We start from the raw sequence: 23943 nt of genomic DNA, 5'->3' as shown, positions 1-23943 counted from the left end.
TCGACTCCGACCTCGATGTCGACGAGGAGTTGGCCCTCCGCATTTCACGCGAAGGTTGTGTAGTCCGTGCCTCCCCCACGCCGTCCCCTGCCCCCGCTGGCCGCTGCTCCGCAATGGTAGCGGTGGGTACTTGTGCCCACCGCGCTGGCTCGTCGCAAGAGGCAGCAGGCATGGGAGAGGAACACGACGGAGCAATCCGTGTCGCCTCCGTGGGTTGCCAACGGAGCCCAACGAGGACGAGCGGCTCCTTGCTTGGGTCTACTGCCGGTCGCTTCTGACGGCGGAGACGAACACTCGGCGGCTCTGTCAGACGAACGCTAAGGCGCTCCAGCTTGCATTGAGCAGTCGAAGGGCAAGGTGGCGGAGGCAGCGGCTCGGGCGGCAAAGCTCAAGCGGTAGCAGGACGGGGCCATCCGGCGGCTCAAAGTGCTCATCGCCCTCTCTGACTCCTTGTCCAACGACCACAACGCCTCCGACGACGATTTGGATGATCCACCACCAGGCGCCGACGCCTACAGTTGCGTCGTCGACCGGAAGGGCAAAGGGCCGGCTAGGAAGTGGTGAAGATCCACCGTCTTCACATTAATTTCAAGTTTTTAGTAATGTAGTTTAAGCTTGTCCATCGTCTATGTGCATTATGTAAACTTTGGTGATCTTTTGCAGATCCGTTGGTGATCTTTTGATGAACGGATTGTGCATTTCTATGTCCGATTCTATGTACATTGCACGATCTGCATAGTTTTATCTATGTTGCATGGTTTAGTATGGATATAAGGGATCCAATATAAGATACACGGAAATGAACGACACGACTTAAGAATGGACCGGTCAGTGCCCATGGACTCGCCCGGACGCTTCGGCGGATGTTTAAGGGCCCCGATTTGGTGACCGCCTATATATAGATAGGTAGAAATATCCATTTGGCCATCCCCATCGAAGCAGCCAATTTGGCGCACTAGATGCGGTCTTCAAGCACTAGACAACTGAAGACTTGCATCATGCCAGCGCCCAGGCCTTCTAGAAAATTTTATGGAGGCTGCTGGACTGCGATAGGAAGTTGAAGCCGAAGCCGTAGTCTTCCAGATAATCTCATTGTCTTCGTCAGGTTTGAGTTTGATGTTTACAGCATGAAGCAGGTTCAAACACGGAGGTACTCAGATGTGTGTCTCATAGTGAGGATGCCTTCTAATGTCGGCAATCCACATGTTGTTCTGTAGTGCATCCTTCATGGACCCTTCCTCTTGGAGCATCTCCAGCCGTCGCCATTTGGAGGCAAACCGGCGTTAAAATCGGCCTGATGATGATCGGGTTCCTAGCCGACGCCCCCAAGGTCGGCCTAGACGTCTGTTTTAAACATTTTTTAACATTTATTTGACTAAAATTCAGCGAACGGAACAAATATTTGACAAAACAGTACATTACTTCGGCGAACTGAAATTGTTTTTTACATAGATAACAAAACACTTGGAAAAAAACAAAGAGGCCGCGATTACAGGCCGAATAACACGCTCACAGAGGCAAAGTCGCCGCCGCGCAGCTGCCGTTGCCCTCGTCGTCCTTCTCCTCCTTCACGCGGCCGTCCCTGCTGGACCCCTGGCCGGGGTCGCCCTGACGAACCGGTGGCGGCGCATCGTCGTCGCTGTCGTTGTTGAGGACGACGATGCCTCCCTCGTCGCGGCCACGGTGCCGAGCGGCGAACTGCTCAAAGGCGCGGCACTGGCGCTCCAGCTCCGTTCGCGCCCAATCTTCGCGCGCCCACTTCAAGGCCGCCGCGTCGTCGAGCCCTGGCTCCGTCTTCACACCGGCACGCCCTGGCTCCGTCTTCGGCTTGACGAAGCGGGGAGGAGCCGAGGAGGAGGCGCGCCCGCCTTTGTTGATGACGATGCCGGCGCTGCGGATGCGCCGGCCAAGCGGCGTGTCCGCGGCCTCCGCGGGCTCGGCCTTGACGTCGAACAACACCAACGGCCCGGGGGAGTGGGAGGAGGAGCGGGAGGAGGAAGAAGAGGAGCCGGCCCTCCTCGGCATCCATTGGGTGCCGCTCCGGCGGGGGACCGGGGCGGTAGGGTACGTCATCGGTGGGTGTCGTGGATTTAAGACTGATTGTAGAATGGGGGTAGGTATGAGGAGGCAAGATCCTAGCTATGACGAAGTTGTACACACGAGTTTTACGAGTTCAGGCCCTTCGCGGAGGAAGTAACAGCCCTACGTCTCGGTGTCCGGAGGCGGTCGACTGGATTATGTATGTGTGTGTTTTCAGGGGGTGCGAACCCTTGTGCCAGTGGAGGGGGTGGCTTATATAGAGTGCGTCAGGACCCCAGCCAGCCCACGTTACAAAGGGTTTAAAGTACATTAAGAAGGAGGCGTTACTGCTAACGCTAGCAATTAAGTGATATAAATGCCTATTAAGTCTATGAAGTAAACGTCCGACCGTTGCCGTGCAGAGTGACTTTAGGCCTTCTGCCGTCGAGTGATAATTGCTACGGTTGAGTGACTTTGGATCTTCCGAGTGGAACGACTTGTAGTCAAGTTGATGACGCTATCCCTTGAACGTTTCTGGTTTTAAGATGGTGTCCTAGGGGAGGGTGTCTAGGTCAGGCCTATGACCCTACCCTAGGTACATAGCTTCATCATTAGCCCCCGAATGGTTCAGGGTTTGAGTGGAGAAGGAGTTGAGAACACCTCCGATTCAATTTTCGCACTTCGGAAGCGCCTTATGGGGACCAAATGAACAACCATGATGACTTCAACTTCTTTTTCAGTCGCCTTGATCCATTCTTGGTTCTGCCGAGTGAACTTTACTGTGATGTTTTGAGTATTGATATGAAAGAAATCTTCCGTCTGACAGGTTGCCCTGCTGCTTGCGGATATCGTGGGATTCGTATTTTGGGGAAGCGTGTGGGACGGAGGAGGCCGCAGTAATCGGATGAGATTAGGCAAGGCTGCCTCGATCACCGCACCACCTTTTTTGCCACGTACCTCACGCGCGACTGTTACGGGATTTGATAGGATCGTCCAGACTTACAGGTCAGCCACTCGGAAGCGGCCTCATATAAGGTGCCAGATTGGGGTTTTGTGCACAGTGCGTCCCCATTCTCCTCCTTTCTCCTCCGCTCTCTCCGCCATACCCACCTCTACTCCCGGCGTCACTGCTCTGTTCGAGTTTCGCCCACGGCCATGGGGAAGGAGAAGACGGTGGCTCTGGAGAGCGCGGTGAAGGCGAAGGGGAAGAAGTCCAGCCGGGGCGGATCTTCGTCGAGGTCTGGCCTGCCGCGTGGCTGGATCCAGGGCGACTGGATTCGGTCGATGATAAGTCAGGACGACATCAACGATCTGGTCGAGGGGGGCTGATTCCCCACGAATCGGCGCGACTCTCGGAAGGCGAGACCGAACCGCATCCGCGAGAGGGTGAGTGCGTTCTCCTCGCCACCCATGTTGACCGTGGATTTTCTTTGCCTCCCCATCCTTTTTTCGGGGATTCTTGAACTTCTTTGGAGCACAACTCCACCACTTTACTCCCAACACCATCGTATATCTCACTGCCTATGTGTCCATGTGCGAGAACTTCTTAGGTTGTAGGCCACACTGGGGTCTTTTCAAGCACATTTTCACGTGTCGTTCCCAGTCGGTCAAGAAGGCCAACCCGAGTGACAAGAGGATGCACGTGATTCAGATGTGTGGGGGTCTTGGGATTCAAATGAGAGGTAAAAGCACTTTCCCAGCCATGATCCTTCCCGAGTCGGTCCGAGGATGGCAGTCGACCTGGTTTTATTGCAAAGACCAGCCGACTCCAGGTCAGTCGACCGAACTTCCTGCTTTCTCCATGGCTCGGGTCGAGAAGCCCTCCGCCTTGAAAGTGATCCCAGAGGAGAAGGCGCAGGTGAAGGTGTTGGTCGAGCGGGTGGTCTAGCTCGTCCGGGACGGCATGGCCGGTACGGATCTGTTGGAGGTCTTCATTAAACAACACATCCAGCCGCTCCAAGCCCGTGACCATCCGATGTGGATGTACTCAGGTATTTAGGATTCCACTTGGATCCACCCGGAGGAGGTCGACGAGGACACGGTGGAGAAGTGGCTGAAAGGCATCACTGGCAACAAGGATAACCCAAGGGGGTCCAGGAGAGTCCCTCCATTCGACAATTCGCGCCAGCCAGACTAGGTCCGACTCTGGATTGCCGAGTGTTCTCTTGATTCATCATGTAATCGCTTGTTGACAACCGACTGATTTTTTACTTCACTTGTTATCTTTCAGGCCCTTACTGAGATGTACTCGATGCCCAACGGGGAGCAGGATCCGGAGGGGGAGGCGAGCGGGGGCGAGAGCGGCGAGTGGCACTCTGACGAAGAGGAGGACGAGGAGAGTGACAATCCAAGTGATGAAGAAGAGGTCGACTCACCTCCTCGTAGGGAAAAAAGATCCAAGCACACTCACGACCCGACAAGCATCCATGACAAAGCGACCGCGCCGACTGGACAGTCGTCGAAGCGCCCTCAGACGTCTTCTCCAGTGCCGACTGAGAGGACACCGAAGCAACCGAAAGCTGCATCGTCTCCAGTGCCGACTGATAAGGTGCCGAAACAACTGAAGGCCGTGTCATCCAAACCGCCGAAGGCTTTGCCCAAGATCAAAGTGGCCATTCCTACTGTCTCTGGGTAATAATCAGACCCGATTCTTTGGTTGACTCGGTGCGATAGACGTGACTGACTGAATATTGAAATTTGCAGAGTTGCTACCTCCGGGACTTCCACCCACAAGTACGAAGATGAAGAGATGGAAGATGCAGTCACCTCCAACCCAGGTACAACTCTCGTAATCCTGTCCTTGGTTACTTGGTCGATTAAATTTTGACGACTGATCTGGGGTCGACTGATCTCTTTGCAGTCCATCCCAATATCATTGAGCTTCCAGATGATTACGAGGACATGCCGCTGAGGCCCAGGAGGAACAAGAAGATGTCAGCTGGCAAGACATCCCAATCGGAACCGGCGGCAGAGCCAGTAGTTCAACAGCTTGAAGATGTGAGCAGGGTTTCTATTACTTTTGCTGATCCAGTGTTGAGTGTACGCCCCACATCGTCGACTGTGCCAATGCTTGCTTCAACCGTGCAACTTCATACCTCAGAACTTCAAGCTGTTGTGTCTGGACTGTCAGTCCCATCCTTCACCACTCATCACGTTCCAGAAAGCCAGGCGGACGCAGCTGCGAAAGCCATTCACCAGGCTAGCATAATGATGGAGCTGGTGAAGGTGGTGCACAAAAATAGTTAGGCTGCTTACAACGTCAACGCGGCCCTTCGAGACAATGTCCAAGTAAGTTGGCTTCCGACTGAACTTGTTCTGTTAGGATATGCTACCTGAATACTTTTATCCATGTAATCTCTTGTTGTCCCGCACTTCGCATCTGCACACCCACTGGGTGTTTTGTCATCTTTGTTGTTTTCACTCTTCCACTCGGTCTAGGCGGACTGTGTCGAGTGGAATCTGAACCAGTGGGGGCACGCTAAGTGCACCCACCGGGTGTAGTCCCCGAGACCGCAGTCGACTGCTGGCAGTCGGTTGGGGTCTGAGTATTTCTTTATTTTTTTTATTCTTCTTCCACTCGGTCTAGGCGGACCGTGTCAAGTGGAGTCTGAACCAGTGGGGGCACGCTAAGTGCACCCACTGGGTGTAGTCCCCGAGACTGCTATAGAATGTTTGATTCTGCAGTAGTCTTTAAAGTTTTATTCACTCGGAAGTAAATAATCGTTGATCTTGTCCACTGACATGTCTTTTACTCATTGTAGAAATCATGTGCGCTTATCTCCAAATTCGCTAAATTCGAGGAAAAGCAAAGGCAACTCAACCTTGACTTGGAGCTGGCCCAACAGAACTTAAAAAAGGCTCAAGATGAAGTTGCTGGTACGGAAGGTAACGGCCTGTCGACTGCTTATCTCGACCATCCTTCAAGTTATCCCTTCGTTCTTCTGTTTGACCCAAATGTGTGTTTTGTAGAGAAAATGAGGCTGGCTCTAGCGAAGAAGGACATCGACCTTGCAGCTGCGCAAAAGGAGGCTCAGGAGAAGACTGCCCTTGCTGACAAAAAGCTGGCTTCAGTCGGAGCGCTAGAGGAGGAAATAAAGCTGAAGTCGTCTCTTACTGAATCCAACCGAGAGGCGACTCGTCTGAAGAAGGATAAGGTGACTCTGAATGAGCAGCTGGAAAGCATGTCTTGTAGGAGAAACGACTTGGAAGCTTATCTGAAAGCCCTCGCCAAGAAGCTCTTCCTTATGCTCAAAGGCACCCCTTTTTTTATCCGACTGTTTTACTGTTTGCAAGTCACTGCGGATCAGTCGGATCATTAACTCCTTGAATCTGCAGAATTTTGCCAAAATTTTGAAGAGGAAACTGGACGGATCGAGACGGTCTTGGATCCCATCCTTTCTCCAGTCGACGATGAGGCTGCCATGAATGTGCTTCGACTGGAATCTCGCGTTGCTAGCGTTACCAGTTATCTTGCTCGCTTGAAGGTGGAGACGTCGTGCATTGATACATCACTCTGGCCAAGGGCAACACTTCAGAATGATCTCGAGTCTCTGATGACTCGACTCAATGAGGTTCCTGGTCGAGTGCAGGAATGGAAGAAGTCTTCTGCCCGATGCGGTGCTAACGTGGCTCTGTCGCTGGTTAGGGTCCACTTCAAAGAAGCTCGAGAAGAGAAGCTGGCGGCGATCAAGGTTGCTAACACCAAAAGACACGACTTCCAATCCTTCATGGAGACTTTCATTGCTACTGTCACTCGGATCGCTGAGGGATCGATCTGGACGTGTTCGTCGAGCCTGCAAGCCCTCCTCCTGCGGAGTGAATAAACTTGATACCTTGCCTTAAATTTGCCTCGGAATGCCGAGTGATTTTGTAACCATTAAAATCCTTCGGGCCTGATGCCCGAGTACTTTTATCTTCGTCCTGAAACTTTTAATATTCTATTCGAACTTGGTTTATCTTCAGCATGTGCTTGTGTTTGCCTTCGAGTGAAACTTGTTCTTCACTCGGAATATTCTTTGAACTTGAGATGCAATTCTGAGGAAGATATCCCAATCGACCCGCACCTCGTCGTCCTTGCGGATGAGAATGGAGCGCACGTTGTACTTGTGGTGCAGCTCCGAAGAGAGGGTTGCAGTCGACCAGCACCTCGTCGTCCTTGCAGATAGGGATGGAGCGCACGTTGTACATGTGGCGCAGCTCCGAGGAGAGGGTTGTAGTCGACCTGCACCTCGTCGTCCTTGCGGATAGGGATGGAGCGCATGTTGTACTTGTGACGCAGCTCCGAAGAGAGGGTTATAGTCGACCAACTCCTCGTTGTCCTTGCGGATAGGGGTGTTTTTCAAACTTGGGTGAGTACTGGGCTGCAGTTAAGCCCCCCCCCCCCCGAGTGTGAGGGTTGCTCTCACTTGGTAGGAGTTTTTAAACTTAGGTGAGTACTGGACTGCAACTAAGTTCCCGGGTGTGAGGGTTGCTCACACTCGGTAGGATTTTTTACACTTAGGTGAGTACTGGACTGCGGCTAAGCTTCCGAGTGTGAGGTTTGCTCATCACTTGGTGGGATTTTTTGCACTTAGGCGAGTATTGGACTGCAGCTAAGCCCCCGAGTGTGAGGTTTGCTCATCACTCGGTGGGATTTTTTGAACTTAGGCGAGCATTGGACTGCAGCTAAGCCCCCGAGTGTGAGGTTTGCTCATCACTTGGTAGGAATTTTTTGAACTTAGGCGAGTATTGGACTGCAGCTAAGCCCCCGAGTGTGAGGTTTCCTCATCACTTGGTAGGATTTTTTTTTCAACTTAGGCGAGTACTGGACTGCAGCTAAGCCTCCGAGTGAGAGGCTTGCTCACCACTCGGTAGGGTTTGTTCAACTTAGGCGAGTACTGGACTGCAGCTAAGCCTCCGAGTGAGAGGCTTGCTCACCACTCGGTAGGGTTTGTTCAACTTAGGCGAGTACTGGACTGCTGCTAAGCCTCCGAGTGAGAGGCTTGCTCACCACTCGGTAGGATTTTTTCAACTTAGGCGAGTACTGGACTGCAGCTAAGCCTCCGAGTGAGAGGCTTGCTCACCACTCGGTAGGATTTTTTCAACTTAGGTGAGTACTGGACTGCAGCTACGAGTGAGAGTCTTGCTCACCACTCGGTAGGATTTTTTTAACTTAGGCGAGTACTGGACTGCAGCTAAGCTTCCGAGTGAGAGGCTTGCTCACCACTCGGTAGGATTTTTTCAACTTAGGCGAGTACTGGACTGCAGCTAAGCCTCCGAGTGAGAGGCTTGCTCACCAGTCGGTAGGATTTTTTCAACTTAGGCGAGTACTGGACTGCAGCTAAGCCTCCGAGTGAGAGGCTTGCTCACCACTCGGTAGGATTTTTCCAACTTAGGCGAGTACTGGACTGCATCTAAGCCTCCGAGTGAGAGGCTTGCTCACCACTCAGTAGGATTTTTTCAACTTAGGCGAGTACTGGACTGCAGCTAAGCCTCCGGGTGAGAGGCTTGCTCACCACTCGCTAGGATTTTTTCAACTTAGGCGAAACGGATTCGCAGCTAAGCCCCCAAGTGAGAGACTTGCTCGTCACTCGGTAGGATTTGTTAAACTTAGGCGAAACAGATTCGCACCTAAGGCACCCACTAGGGGATTTAGAACATACAAAAAAGGAACAACGATCATTTACAAGACTATAAAACCGTGTCTTCGATAATCAAACTAAAGGGTATTTCTTATTACATCTCAACAGTCTGAATGCGTAAGTGTAAAAGGGGCGGAGCAACTCCACGTTCCAAGCGTGTGGCTCGTCTTTCTTATGCTCGACGTTGTAGAGGTGGTACGCTTCGTTGTGAAGCACTCTGGTGATGATGAAAGGACCTTCCCAAGTAGGGGCGAGCTTGTGTGGCTTCTGTTGATCCACTCGAAGAACCAAATCTCCTTCCTGAAATGCTCGACCTGTCACGTTTCTGGCGTGGAATCGACGCAGGTCTTGCTGATAAATGGTCGATCAGATCAAAGTCATCTCTCTTTCCTCTTCCAGGAGATCAACTGCGTCTTGCCGAGCCTGTTCTACTTCAGCTTCTGAGAAGAGCTTGACTCTAGGTGCATTGTGAAGCAAGTCACTCAGAAGCACAGCTTCAGCTCCATAGACCAAGAAGAATGGAGTTCGACCAGTCGACCGATTCGGAGTCGTCCTCAAACCCCAAAGTACTGACGAAAGTTCATCGACCCAGGCGCCTGCCGCATGTTTGAGATCACGCACTAGTCGGGTTTTCAGTCCTTTGAGGATCAACCCGTTTGCTCTTTCAGCTTGTCCATTCGACCGGGGGTGGGCGACTGAAGCATAGTCGACTCGAGTGCCTTGGGAAGCACAGAAGGCTCTGAACTCATCCGAATCGAAGTTCGATCCGCTGTCAGTGATGATGTTGTGCGGAACACCATATCTGAATGTTAACTCTGTGATAAAACTGACCGCAGTACTGGCTTCAAGACTTTTGATAGGTTTGGCTTCAATCCATTTGGTGAATTTATCGACTGGCACGAGTACATGAGTGAAGCCGCTCCTACCTGTTCTCAGAGGTCCAACCATGTCCAAACCCCAAACAGCAAAGGGGCAGACGAGTGGAATGGTCTTCAGGGCTGACGCGGGCTTGTGAGACATGTTGGAGTAAAACTGGCAACCTTCGCATTTGTCGACTATTTTTTATGCCATCTCATTTGCCCGTGGCCAAAAAATCCTGCTCGGTATGCTTTGAAAACATTGGTCCGAGAGGACGCATGGTGACCACAGGTCCCCGAGTGGATGTCGTTGAGGATCACTCGACCTTCCTCTGGTGTTATGCATTTCTCGCTGACTCCAGTTACACTTTCTCTGAACAACTGCCCTCTTATCACAATAAAAGCTTTGGATCGGCGGACGATCTGTCGGGCCTCTTCTTCGTCCTCTGGGAGTTCCTTCCTAAGGATGTACGCAATGTACGCCACTGTCCAGTCGGGAGTGATGACCAAAACCTCCATGATCAAGTCGACCACGGCCGGGACTTCGACTTCAGTCGGATCAGTGGTGCTCTTTGGTTGCGGGGGCTCTTCAGTGAAAGGATCTTCTTGGACTGAAGGTGTATGAATATGCTCCAAAAACATCCGCTGCTTATCTTCGCCAAATCATCCGCTGCTTATCTTCGCCAAATTACTGGGAATGGCTTCCCTCTTGGAGCCTATCTTCGCCAAATCATCCGCTGCTTGATTTTTCAGTCGGGGTATATGATGGAGTTCTAAACCTTCAAACTTCTTCTCTAACTTTCTCACCGCATTGCAGTATCCAGTCATAGCTGGGCTTCTGACGTCCCACTCCTTCATCACTTGATTCACCACCAAATCTGAGTCGCCGTAGACCATGAGGCGACGGACGCCGAGTGAAATGGCCATACGCAAACCATACAATAGTGCCTCATATTCAGCTTCGTTGTTGGAGGAATCGAAATGAATTTGGAGAACATAGCAGAGCTTGTCGCCTCGGGGGGATACCAATACCACCCTAGCACCAGAACCATTCAACATCTTAGATCCATCAAAGAACATGGTCCAGTGGTCCGAGTGAATCTGAGTCGGCAGTTGCTGTTCGATCCACTCGGCGAGGAAATCTGCTATTGCTTGGGACTTGATAGCTTTCTTTGCCTCAAACTTGATATCTAAGGGAAGGAGTTCAATCGTCCATTTTGCCACTCGACCAGTTGCATCTCTGTTGTTCAGAATTTTTGATAATGGTGCGTCGCTGACGACTGTAATGGAGTGATCAGAGAAATAATGTGCAACCTTCTTCGTGGTCATGTAAATCCCATAAACCAGTTTCTGATAATGTGGATATCTCTGCTTGGATGGAGTTAAAACTTCAGAAACAGTATACTGGGCACTGAACTTTATAGGCTTTTCCTTCTTCTTCCCGCTCGATCGTCAGCACTGTACTGACAACTTGTCTAGTGGCTGCAATGTAAAGCAGTAAAGGCTCTTTGCTGATTGGGGCAGCGAGCACTGGCTGGGTGGAAAGCGGGGCTTTGAGATCTGCAAACGCTGCATAAGCTTCAGGAGTCCACTTGAACTTGTCATATTTCTTCATCAGTCGGTAAAGAGGCAATGCCTTTTCACCGAGGCGAGAAATGAATTGACACAAGGCGGCCAAACAACCAGTAAGCTTCTGGACATCATGCACGCACACAGGGCGCTTCATCCGGAGTATGGCCCCAACTTTCTCTGGGTTCGCATCGATCCCTCGTTCGGAAACAAGGAAGCCGAGTAACTTTCCGCCAGGAACTCCGAAAGTACACTTTGATGTGTTAAGCTTGATATCATATCTTCTCAGGTTGGCAAAGGTTTCAGCAAGGTCAGTCAGTAGTTCGGAACCTTTACACGACTTGACCACAATGTCATCCATGTATGCTTCCACATTCCAACTGATTTGATTGAGCAGACACTTCTGAATCATCCTCATGAATGTGGCCCCAGCTTTCTTGAGACCAAATGGCATGGTGACATAACAAAAGCACCCGAATGGAGTGATGAAAACTGTTTTTATCTCATCGGGTCCATACAGTCGGATCTGATGGTACCCGGAATAGGCGTCTAGGAAAGACAAATGCTCACATCCCGCAGTCGAATCGACAATTTGGTCGATGCGGGGGAGAGGAAAATGATCTTTCGGGCAGACCCGATTGATATGCTTGAAGTCAATGCACATGCGAAGTGAGTCGTCCTTCTTGGGGACCATAACAACATTGGTGATCCACTTTGAGTGGTAAATCTCGCGGATGAACTCAGCTGCCAGGAGCCGAGCCACTTCCTCACCAATTGCTTTTCTCTTCTGTACGGCGGACCGTCAAAGATGTTCTTTGACTGGTTTCACTTTCGGGTCGACTCGCAAATGATGCTCAGCCAGTCCCCTGGGTACACCCGGCATGTCAGAAGATTTCCATGCAAAGATGTCCCAGTTCTCACGGAGGAACTGGGTGAGCGCTTCTTCCTATTTGCTGTCGAGTGAAGTTGAAATATGAGTAGGAGCAGCATTAGGATCGGTCGGGTGAATATGAATCGGCTTGGTTTACCGGACGACTGAAATGCAGAATCAGTGGCAGGCTTCTTGGAGCGCAGCAAATCACTCGGATCTGCATTTTTTTTTGGTATTCTTGCATTTTCGACTGCCGCCATTTGTGCATCGGCAATTTTTGAGCCCTTCTGGAAGCACTCTTCCGCTTTCTGCCGATTGCCAGTGATAGTGATCACTCCTCTGGGACCAGGCATTTTCAATTTGAGGTACACGTAACACAGTCGAGCCATGAAACGTGCATAGGCAAGCCTACCCAGAATGACATGATAAGCACTCTTGAAATCCACTACTTTAAATGTCAACTTTTCTTTGCGGTAATTCTTGGAATCACCGAAAACCACGTCAAGGACGATCTGGCCGAGTGACTCAGCCTTCTTGCTGGGCATAACAACATGGAAACTCATATTACTTTCGCTGAGCTTGGACATCGGAATCCCCATTTCCTTCAAGGTTTCAGCATAACGGATATTCAGGCCGCTACCACCATCCATCAGCACTTTAGTCAGTCGAGTACCTTCAACAACTGGGTCGACCACTAACGCTTGCCTCTTAGGGGTGGCTATACGTGTTGGATGGTCGGACTGGTCGAATGTGATGGCAGTCTGGGACCATTTCAAATAACTTGGTGTCATCGGAGCAACCATGTTCACTTCCCTGTTGATAACTTTCAATCGACTTTTGCTCTCAACATCAGCAAAAAGCATCAGAGTGGAGTTGACGTTGGGAAAACCATCATCATCCTCTTCCTTGTCCTCATCCTTGTCCGACTCTTTTTCCTTCTCCTTGAGCTGTTTCTCTCGGAATTGCTGGATCAGGAGTCGACATTGCCGAGTGGTGTGTTTAGGATAAATCAAATTACCCTCTTCATCTTTCTTGGTGTGAATGTGACACGGCAAATCCAACACATCATTTCCATCTTGATCTTTCACTTTCTTGGGATTCCAGGGCCCCTTGGGCTTCCCCTTGAACTTCCCTTGAGCCACAACTAAGGCTTCACCAGGAGCAACTGGCTCGGCCTTATGTTTCTGTTTCCGATTGGAAGTACCTCCACCGATGTCTTGGGCGACTGCTTTGTGCTTGCCACTCCGGAGTCGGTCTTCCTCTTCGCCGTTAGCGTATTTTGTGGCGATCTCCATCATCCGAGTCAGAGTCATATCTCCTGTCCGACCGAATTTCAGATTCAACTCCTGATACTTAAGGCCTTCCTTGAAGGTACAAATTGCTTGGTGATCTAACACATTCTCCACCGTATGGTGTAACGTGATCCATCTCTGGATATAGTCTCTCAAGGTTTCATTCGGTTTCTGTACACAACACTGTAATTCTGTCAACCCTGCTGGTCGCTTGCAAGTACCTTCAAAAGTTTTAACAAACACTCTGGCGAGTTCTTCCCAACTGTATATGCTACCAGGTGCCAACTGGTTCAGCCACGCCCTGGCCGAGCCTTCCAACATGAGAGGGAGGTGCTTCATTGCCACTTCATCATTGCCACCACCAATTTGCACAGCCACTCGTTAATCTTCAAGACAAGTGTCAGGATTAGACTCACTGGTGAACTTGCTGACTCCAGTCGCCAGCCTGAAGTTGGGAGGAATCACTGCGGCCCTGATGGCTCTGCTGAAACACTCGGGACCGGAGACGTGCACTCTGCTGCCAGTCGGATAATCTCTGTCATAACCTTCTCTGTGCGCTCTGTTCCTGTCGACCAGACCTTGAACGAGAATCGATCTCGCATCGAAGCCTGGCTCCCTCGGGTCGACTGGTACTCTTCGCTCACCGCTGTGGGGGTGTCTGTCATCTTGCCGCCGAGGCATGTATGACCCACTCCTCGGAGGAGGCGTGGGCACTCGACGACGGTCATCGTGGTTGAGTCGATGATCATACTGCTCGCGGTTTCTGTACTGATCCTGCCGGTTCCCACGTCCTTCACGCTGCGGAGGCGATCTTGGGCTGTGAGCCGACTGGACCGTGTCTGCCACCACAGACCTCCTATGAATCCTATTCCGCGACTGAGATACTGTTGTATTCTGTTCTCCAGCTGCTCGAAGCAAGGCCCGGATCTGCATCAAACCTCTGCCTGCCTCTGACTGGGAGGGCTGGATTGACTCTGCTATTCGGGCTGCGGCTGTGAGATTTTGGATCGGAGTGCGGTATACCTGAGTTTGAGGTGGAAAAAGCTGTCGTCGACTGGATTCGGGGATCCGCTGCCGAGCACGCTCATCGAGTGCACACTGCAGGTTCTCCAGTCGAGTGAGCTCAGCCAAGTTGGCCAGGCGCGCTTCCTCCAAGGCCCGAGCCTTGGGGGTTTCTCCGACGATAGGAGTGTGAAGTGCATCCATGTTGCGGCGGCGAAGCTCCTCCCTCCGCGACGAAGAAAGGGGCTCAGGGTGGTACTCCTCGTGGACGCCCGACGGATCGCCGCCATCATCGCCACCATCGTTGCGGGGGAAGCCAGGGGGACTGGGTGGTCCGTCGACCATCAAGACTTCTGCCGTGGGATCGCTGCTGTCGCATTCGGATGCGGTCTCGACGGAGCCAGTCGAACAGGCAGTAAAGATTTTTGTCGGGCTCGATTGCCGCGACCTGTGAGGTGGCCGACTGGCGGGCCACCGCGTGCCTCACCCACCGCTGGAGCCGTGACCGACCGGAACGCTTGTGTTGGCGAGCAGCGGGGGATGAGGACACCATAGGGACCGACCAATACTGAGTCGACAGTTGCCGAAGGAGGACGCCGCGGACGCACGTGCGAAAGTGCGTCGACCCGCGGACGGGGAGCGCGTCGACATCGAGCGGAGCTTCTAGGAGCCATGCGGAATCGTCGGCGATGAACACAAGTGCGCCGAGACGGATCTCGTGGCCCTCAACCAGTCCACCGGCGGAAACCATGATGATGACAATCGGAAAATTGCAACTCCATCAGAAAGTCGCTAAGACACCTACCCCACGGTGGGCGCCAACTGTCGTGGATCTAAGACTGCCAGTAGAATGGGCGGTAGGTATAAGGAGGCAAGATCCTAGCTATGGCGAAGTTGTACACACGAGTTTTACGAGTTCAGGTCCTTCGCGGAGGAAGTAATAGCCCTACGTCTCAGTGCCCGGAGGCGGTCGACTGGATTATGTATGTGTGTGTTTTCAGGGGGTGCGAACCCTTGTGCCAGTGGAGGGGGGTGGCTTATATAGAGTGCGCCAGGACCCCAGCCAACCCATGTTACAAAGGGTTTAAAGTACATTAAGAAGGAAGCGTTATTGGTAACGCTAGCAATTAAGTGATATAAATGCCTATTAAGTCTATGAAGTAAACGTCGGACCGTTGCCATGCAGAGTGACTTTAGGCCTTCTGTCATCGAGTGATAATTGCTGCGGTCGAGTGACTTTGAATCTTCTGAGTGGAACAACTTGTAGTCGAGTGGATGACGCTATCCCTTGAATGTTTCTGGTTTTAAGATGGTGTCCTAGGGGAGGGTGCCTAGGTCAGGCCTATGACCCTACCCTAGGTACATAGCTTCATCAGCGGGTCGTTGCCACCCTCGAGGTGCTGGAGTACGGCGTGGAGAGTGCGGCCGGGGGGCGCCCCACCACAGGCGGCGGCCGTCGTTGTTCTTGGTCCCCCACACCACCGGCGCCCTGTTGGTGGAGGCCAGCGCTCCACCTGCCGCCGCTGGAAGTACGCCGCCCACGCCTCGTGGTTGCCGGTGACGTACTACGGGAGGGCCCGCTGCTCCAACGTCAGTGACGCCCGCACGCGGTCGACCTCGTCGGCGAAGTAGTCGGCGCGCGCGGTGACGTCTAGCAGCGGGGGAATGGGGACACCACCTGCGCTGAGCTTCCACCGCCCGGCGCGCGCATGTCGGGAGGCGCCGGGATGTTGGCCTCGAACAGCAGGTAGGCTTCCCACTTGTGCAATGAGCGGCAGCCGAAGCCATTGGCCGCCGCCCCATCGCCGGGGAACCTCTCGCCTATCGTCGCGGCTGGGCACGGGGAGAGAGAGAGCTGTGGGCAGCGGCAGCGGCGACGCATGGGGAGAGAGAGAGAGTTGTGGGCGGGGTGCGGTCACATTCGAGGGGAGGCGCTGCTTATATAGCGACCGGGGGGGGGTGTGGGCGCTGTGTGCACGCGTGGCGGGAGGTGGTGCGTCGCCGCGCCGCACCGCCCGCGCCACTCTGAGGAATCAATGGAAGGCTGACCGGTGGCAGCCTTGGCATTGATTCCCCGCGGGAAACCGAGGCGATGAGGATGACGAGGCGCGGGGGTCGCTGACTCGGCGGGCTCGCCGTTCTTTCGCGCCAAAAACGATTGCCCGGGCGCCCCCCAGCGCGCCGGGTTCGGCCTGGATCCGCCGGCGCCAGTTTCAACCCAAACCGGCGAAAAACAGGTTCCTGGGGCGCGGCTGGGCTGATTTTTGGACGCCGGCGCTAAAAAATCATCTGAGGAGGGGCATGTTGGAGGCGCGGCTGGAGATGCTCTTACTAGATATGTTATACAATGCCGGCGCAATGTTTCACAAGGGGAGGTTTTTTAAACAGGTGGACTACCCTGTTGATTTTTTCGATTTTCTGTAGATTTTTTTCAAGGTCTTTGAAGAAACCCACAGGGGCTCGGATCGCTGTCTATGCAAAAATGGTTGTATTGATTTGTAAATAAGATTGGCTCAAGAAGGTTTATGGGTCAGTTTAGTAGAAAAATGCGGAGGCTTGGAAAATGATGAAATGTTGCGTGCGAACCGAAAAAGGCCTACCACTTTTTGTGTTCGGTTGCGAACTATTTTCTACCGATAAATGGGACGACAGCCGGATTTTTTAGAACCACCTCGGATGGCTATGAGTAGATGAGGCATCGCCAAGTCTATAAACATAAGGTTCGGGCAGCAGCGGATGAAAGAAATAGTATGGGAACGGAAGAAATCTCGGAGAAATGTACCGTACTTTATTAGTAGGTATAAAATATAGATTTTAGTATTACAAACTTCAAAGAGGCAGTAGGGTCAAAAACTTCTTTGAGGGTTTCAAAAGTAATGTGCAATGAAGATGCCTCCCGCGCATTTGCCCGGAATACCGTGCGAGTTGAAAATAGAATTAAAACCCCAATCAACCGGTACACTGCTAGACATTGTCAATATTTCTTTATGCAAAATCACCTTGCATTGTACACTGCTACTCTGCTAGTGACATTTTCAATATTTCTTTATGCAAAATCTCTTTGTATTAGGAGTGTGATTTTGACTATCAACTTTACCAATAAAATAAGAATTACATGGCTTTGTAGACAGAAAAAGATGCAATAGAAGTTTCTCTTCAACCGAGCTAAGCCCATTTTCATTAATTGCTCAAGGAAAATTACATTTGTTCATTACACCAGACAGCCAAAAGAAAGGAGGAAGAAAGAGGGAAAGCGCGAGTTGGGTATATGAAGGAAACCCGCTGCAGATGCTCGGCATCGAAACATTTGCTACGGGGCAAAAACCTTCTAGTGGAAATGGTATTGGGAATTCTTATACTATATCGTATACACGCTTCAGATCTGCGTGCCTAATTGAGGTCTTACCGTCGGGGAGGCGGCTGATCGACTGCACGCCTCGCTCTGAGTTGCTGCCTATGCATGACGGCTCCTATCGCCAGCGCAAAGCCTGTCTCTACCGCAGGACGACGACGTGGCTGCGAGGAGGGAACAGCGCTACTCGAGGCTCCTCCTCCTCGTGGTTGCTGCTGCTGGAGCATCATGTTGCCATGGTTGTGTATGGTGTACAGTAGTAGTTGATGACCGGCGATACCGGCGCGACGGCAGTTTGAGGATGGCGGTCAGGAGCTTTAAGGGCGACTTCTAAGTCCTTGATGCGTCTGTCGATCGTCTCTTCGGCGTGGGCGAGCATGGCGAGGTTCCTCCTGCTTCTGTAAGGAAAAGAGATCAAGCCGCCGATGACGCCGCTCTGATTTTGGGGGCGGCAGGACCTGACAAGCCTGAGCGCGTCCTGGAGGGCGCCGCCGAAGCTGCCCAGTGTGCGGCGGCCATCGGCTTGTTGTATCTGGCCGCCTCGCAGTATGAACGAAGGATTGTTTCCAGGGCATTTGCGCGGCGGGCGAGGGCCCGGCGCTTGATCTTGATCTCTTTCGCCGTTCTCTTCAAACCGGCGAGGTAATCCGCCGCCTGCACGATCGCTCTCGCCGTGAGGAGGAACGCCTCGAACATGTTGACGGGCCTGTTGGCCGCCGAACTATCGACTAGCCGCCACACGCATATCGATCGGCTTCTTAGCTTTGGTTCTTTGGTAGTAGGAGTACTCCCTATGGCCACTTTAAATATACAAACATGCACTGCTGCGATGGTCTCGTGCACAACCGGCAGGCCGACATTATTGTAGGAGTATTTGACTTTGATCCCTGCGCGCTGTAAGAAGATTTGACGGAACACCGATAGTTGACCCTGCCGACGAGGTGAAACGCTGAAAGCCACTTAATTTCAAAGCCATTATCCCCTCCAAATAAATTTTCAGCGAGGCCAGTTGGCTGTGCACATATGGACAAGAAAAGATGCTCCTGCAAGTAGAGGCCGGTGAGTGAAGTGGAGTTCTGCCGTACCGTTTCCGCCAAACTGAGATAGGTACGCGGTAGACCAAACGCGAGGACGTCGGAGAAAAACACGGGTTTAAACGCACCGACTAGAATAGACTCCGCTGGAGCATCGTACGGGCATCTCTAACACAGATCCGCAAACCCCCCGCGTTCGTACTGTCCGGACCACCAAAATCATCCAGCATGAACATGTATAGATCCATGAGACGGTTTGGATACGTTTCTCTCGCGATCTGGAGATAAATGTGAAGAGGTTTGCAGGAGTCCAGACATCAAACACGTAAGAGTCCGACACCTCTGACCCACCCAAAACCCTTCTCCGGACCCACGCCTTCATCATTTTTATTTTCTTTTCTTCCTTCTTTCTCTCTTACCATCACCGCTACTCCACCACCTCGGTCACCATGCCACGTATTGGCCGGAACTCTGCGTCTCCGTCACCTCCAGCACTCTAGCAGGGCTCCAACCCGCTTCTCCTCTGTCGCAGTTCAACCCGCGTCCTCCGACCGTCCCGTCAGGTACCGTCCGCTACTGCTATACTCACCATGGCTGGCAAGTGTTCGATGAATTGTCGGAGCTAAAAAAGTTTTCCCTTTTCTTTCTAGCAATGGATTCCAATTTAGAGTACATATATGAGCAGTATGTTGAGTTATTTTTGAACCATTTAATGGAATATATCATATGATATCATGTTAGAGAGGGTTTGAATAGGAGAAACTTTTGCAAGTAGAGAGTTTTTTCAAAAATTTATCGCCATTTATGAGTTGTCTTTAAAACGCCCAAATTGACGTTGGTTTTTTGTTTTTGTTTTTAGACCTTGTAAATCCTAGGTTTTAATATACTTTCAACTTATGTGTTATTTTAATTTCAACTTCACATTTTTTTAGTAAAGAATTGCTTTTGATTTTTAAATAAGCATCGAATTTGATTATTTTTTCAATTTGAACTTGGTTGATTCCTTCATAACAACGAATATCTGATTGTTTTAAAAATGGTTAAATCCTAGATTTTTTAATGAACATCGAACCACTTCGTTGTTTTAGTATGAACTTCCAGTTTTTTAAAAAATGAGGAAATCTTTTTAAATTGTTTTAGTTGTTCCTTTATTTTAATTTGAATCTCTTCATTTTATTCTTTAGTAGAGAGAAATAATCTGAGTTTATTCCAAACTTCAAACTTCTCTGTTATTTTAATTTGAAATTTTTAGTATTATTCTTAGAAAAAATATGTTTTTAAATCAAAATCAAACACTTTTCTTAATATTGAACTTCATACTTTTATTTGTCCTAGAAACAAAAAGAATTATTGGGTGTTTCGAATACATCAAACTAATTCCATTGCTTTAATTTGAATTTATTGATTTTATTTCTTTGGTAACAAGGAAAATTTGAGTTTTTTTATAATATCGAACTGCTCTATTTTTGTAATTTGCACTTCTTGGTTTATTTCTCTTAGTAACGAAAAAATGTCTAATTTTGTAATAAATATTGAACCGGCAAGCCGTTTTTGATAAAATTTTTGAACTACTCTATTTTTAATTTGAACATCTTTGTTTTGTAATAAATTGTGAACTTCTCCATTTTTTTCATTTGAACTTGTAGTTTTTATTATAAATGGGAAAACCTGTTTTTATGAACTTTTTTGAACTACTATGTTTTTTACTTTGATCTTCTTTCTTCCATAATAAACATTGAACTTCTATGTTATTTTATATTTGAACCGTTGTGTTTTTCTATAAACAGGCAAAATCCTTTTTATAAATTTTAAACTGCTCTGTTTTTTTAATTTGAACTTCTTGGTCTATTCTTTAGTAATGGGGGAGAATCCTAGGTTTTATTAAACATTGAATTGCTCTGTTATTTGAATTTGAACTTCTAGGGTTTTTTTAGAATCGGGGAAAATTCGTTATTGTAAACTTTTTAAACTATCCTATTTTTTTAATTTGACCTTCTAGGGTTTGTAATAAATGTTGAACTTCTCCGTTCTTTAAATTTGAATCTCTATATTTTTTAGAAATGGGGAAAATCCACTCTTTCTATAAATTTTGAACCTTTTCTATATTATCATTTAACTTCTCGGTTTATTATTTAGTAATGGAGGAAATACTTGTGTTGTAGTAAACATCGAACCATCCATTATTTAAATTTGAACTTCTAGGTTTTTTTGGAAACAAGGAAAATCACAAAAAAAACATCAATAGTTTTGTGCTCTTATTCGCTCACGGTTTCTCTACATGAAAATAGAAATCAAAGGATTTTTTCCACCATAAAGAAACAATATTCTCATTTTACAAAGAGCATGTCATGCGCCCATGCAATGTGTAGACTAGTCTTTGTTTTGTTTTTTTTCTTTTACTCGAAACTTCCAATTTTTACAAACAGAGAAATTCCAATTTTTACAAACACTGAACCGCTCAGTTATTTTTATTTAAACTTCTTGGTTTTATTTTTTAGAAACGAGAAAAAACTGATTTTGTTTATAAATGTTTAACTTTTCTGTTATTTCAATTTGAACTTTCTTGTTTTTATTTTTTTCTGAAACTGCAAATTTCCTTTTTCTTTAAAAATGGAGTAATGAAGTTCCTTTTTTATTTAATTTTGGATATGAACTTCTGCAATTTTCATGTGAACTTAAGTAATTTCCAAGATTTAACATTTGGCAAGCCAACAATCTTTTATACTATGTATTGTATTTACTTGGATGACTAAATCTGTACTAGTATAGTTTTTTTAATAATACTTTTTTTATTAAATATTAGAAATATTACGCCGAATTTTATTATTTCAAAAATATGACATAGTCGGTGTGTAGTAGGCTGACTGGAACTTGTGAGCCCGTAGTAGGCCGACTGGACTCTGTCCGCCACCCGCTGGTGAGTGCATATGAAGGTGCGGGTGGCTACGATCCTGGCCAGAGCAGTGAAGGGATGCAGTTATCTATGTCAAATGCTGGACATGATGGTTACGAACCAGGGCAGAGCAATCAAGTAGAAGGAGGAAATGCCGGTGGTTATGAACCAGGGCAGAGCAGTCAGGTAGAAAGAGGAAATGACGGTGGTTACGAACTAGGGCAGAGAAGGCAGGCAGAAGGAGGAAATGCCGATGGTGATTACAATGGCGAGGTGGACGATGACGAGGTAGATGGGCACATGCAGAATGTGATGGAAGAAGAAGACACCGATTTTGATAGGGGTCATGCCGATGATTCCGGTGAGTCGGATGAAGAAGATGCAGAGGAGGTCCCGAATCCTGCATCATGGAATCATGACTTCTCATCTTCGATGATCGTGAACGATGGACATGATTCTTCCTGGCAATATCACCAGAACAATATTGCGACGGGTGTTATGTTTCCCAACAAGGAAGCTCTGAAGGATGCAATAATTAATTGGGAAATGTCCACGCAAAGAGTTTTCAGAGCTCAGGTGTCAAGTCAAAAATACTTGACAATGGTATGCAAGAACGCAGATTGTCCCTCCAGGGTGCACGACTATCTCCCTAAGTATGACACAAGTTGGGTGATCAGTGACTTAGTTCATGACACTTGTCTTATTCCCTTCCCTTAAGATCATGCCAACCTTTCGAGCATGCTTATTGCTCGGTTGTTTACAAGGAGATAGTGGAAGGCAAAGCTATGGAAGTGAAGGCAATCCAGACAAAAGTCTTCGCCAGGTTGAAGTATAGGATTTCTTATGGCAAGGCTTGGAGGGATAAGCAAATGGCGCTTGAGAGGAGATTTGGTTCTTATTTCGATGCATATGACTCTGTTGTCCGGCTCCTACAGACACTGCAGCAGCGGAATCATGGCACCTATGTCAATATCCAAGAACTCTTCATGCTAGAGTTCCCCATTGTGAGGGTGCTGCATTGTCTCTTCTTCTCTTTTGATGCATGCATCGAAGCTTTCAGGCATTGCCGACCGGTGATATGTGTATATGGTACATTTCTCACTCGCAAGTACAAGGGCCAAATCCTGACAACCACTGGTCAAGACGGCCAAAATCAAGTTGTCCCACTCGCATTTTCTTTTGTGGAGAGTGAGAACATTGAAAGTTGGACATGGTTCTTCAGGCAGCTGAAAATATCAGTGGTGAAGGAGAAGCCCAATGTGTGCATCCTTCATGACAGGCATGCACATATACTAAGTGCGATAAGCACATTGACAAACCCAAGCCCCGAGGAACAAACTCCATGGCAGGACTTGCAGAGTCATTGGTGCATGCAGCATCTTGGGGCTAATTTCTTCTCGCAGTTCAGAAATAAGAGCCTAATGAATCTGTTCAAAAAACTCTGCAAGCAGAACCTGCTATGAAAGTACAATTTGATATATAACAGACTAAATGTGTGCACGCAGAGACACATTAGGGACAGGAGAGCTGCAAGAGATGTAGTGGTAAGGGAACATGTTGAAGCAGTAGCTACACAGTTGGCAATAGGATCAACGGCTGTGGAGGAGGAGTCTGTTGGGTTGTGTGACTTTCTAGGATTTGACCCACCTGGTACTAGGAGAAGGATTGGGAGGTCGATTAAAACCTTCGAGCAGTGGATAGAGCATGAGTCTGTGGAGAGGTGGTCTTTTCTGCATGACACACATGCAGCAAGGTACGGTGTCATGACAACCAACCTCGCTGAAACATACAAATTTGTTCTCGGAGGAAACCGGGCATTGCCACTTACAGCCATCGTTGAGGGTATTTTCAATGGCACCGTCAAGTACTTTAGAGATAGACGTCAAAAAGCAGAGCAACATATCTTGAACAACCCGAACACACCTTACTGTGAAAGAGTGATGAAGTACATGGACGAAAAGATGCAAAAAGCTATGTCACACACTGTAGTCGCGATCAGTAATCAAGAAATAGATTTGAGGTCCGCTTAGCTAACAACAAATTCGGATGTGCAAATGAGTTGAGGACGCATGAGGTGAAAATTGGAAATGAAGCCTGGACAATGTGTGAGTGCACATGCAACAAACCGAAATTGCTTCACTTACCTTGCTTACATGTACTTGCTACTTGCGGGCAGCTTGGAATGGACGCAATATCTTTCGTGTCTACATTTTTTCAGAAAGAGTCTGTCCTCAATACGTGGACATGTAAGTTGTTTGGTTTTCGATCAATGTGAAATTTCAACACCGTCAACCCCGCTGAAAGGCGTTACATTCCAAACCTAGAGCATATGCGTACAAGTAGAGGCAGACAACAGTGTCAGCGCATCCAAAATGATATGGATGAATTTGAAGCAGGAGGTCCGACAATTCAATGCATTCTGTTGGGGATATAA

At 49.1% G+C, this 23943-nt stretch overlaps 1 protein-coding gene across 1 annotated transcript; it reads left to right on the top strand.

The window, feature by feature from the left end:
- The first annotated feature begins 6200 nt into the window (after positions 1–6200).
- On the top strand, positions 6201–6842 carry LOC147958459 (uncharacterized). The gene is made up of 2 exons (XM_087536211.1): positions 6201–6273; positions 6355–6842. The coding sequence occupies exons 1-2, from the start codon at positions 6201–6203 to the stop codon at positions 6840–6842; spliced, it is 561 nt and encodes a 186-aa protein (XP_087392337.1).
- Positions 6843–23943: the final 17101 nt, after the last annotated feature.

The sequence above is a fragment of the Triticum urartu genome, chromosome 7A (assembly GCF_056163025.1).
Source record: "Triticum urartu cultivar PI428250 chromosome 7A, HENAU_Tu73, whole genome shotgun sequence".
Lineage (NCBI taxonomy): Eukaryota > Viridiplantae > Streptophyta > Magnoliopsida > Poales > Poaceae > Triticum > Triticum urartu.
Note: the sequence above shows the minus strand (reverse complement) of the source record. Positions and strands in the feature narration are given on the sequence as shown.

Coding starts and splice junctions, on each gene's coding strand:
- LOC147958459 (XM_087536211.1), top strand. CDS start 6,201: ATGTCTTGTAGGAGAAACGACTTGGAAGCTTATCTGAAAGCCCTCGCC. Junction 6,274..6,354: donor GCTCTTCCTTATGCTCAAAG/GCACCCCTTTTT, acceptor TTGAATCTGCAG/AATTTTGCCAAAATTTTGAA.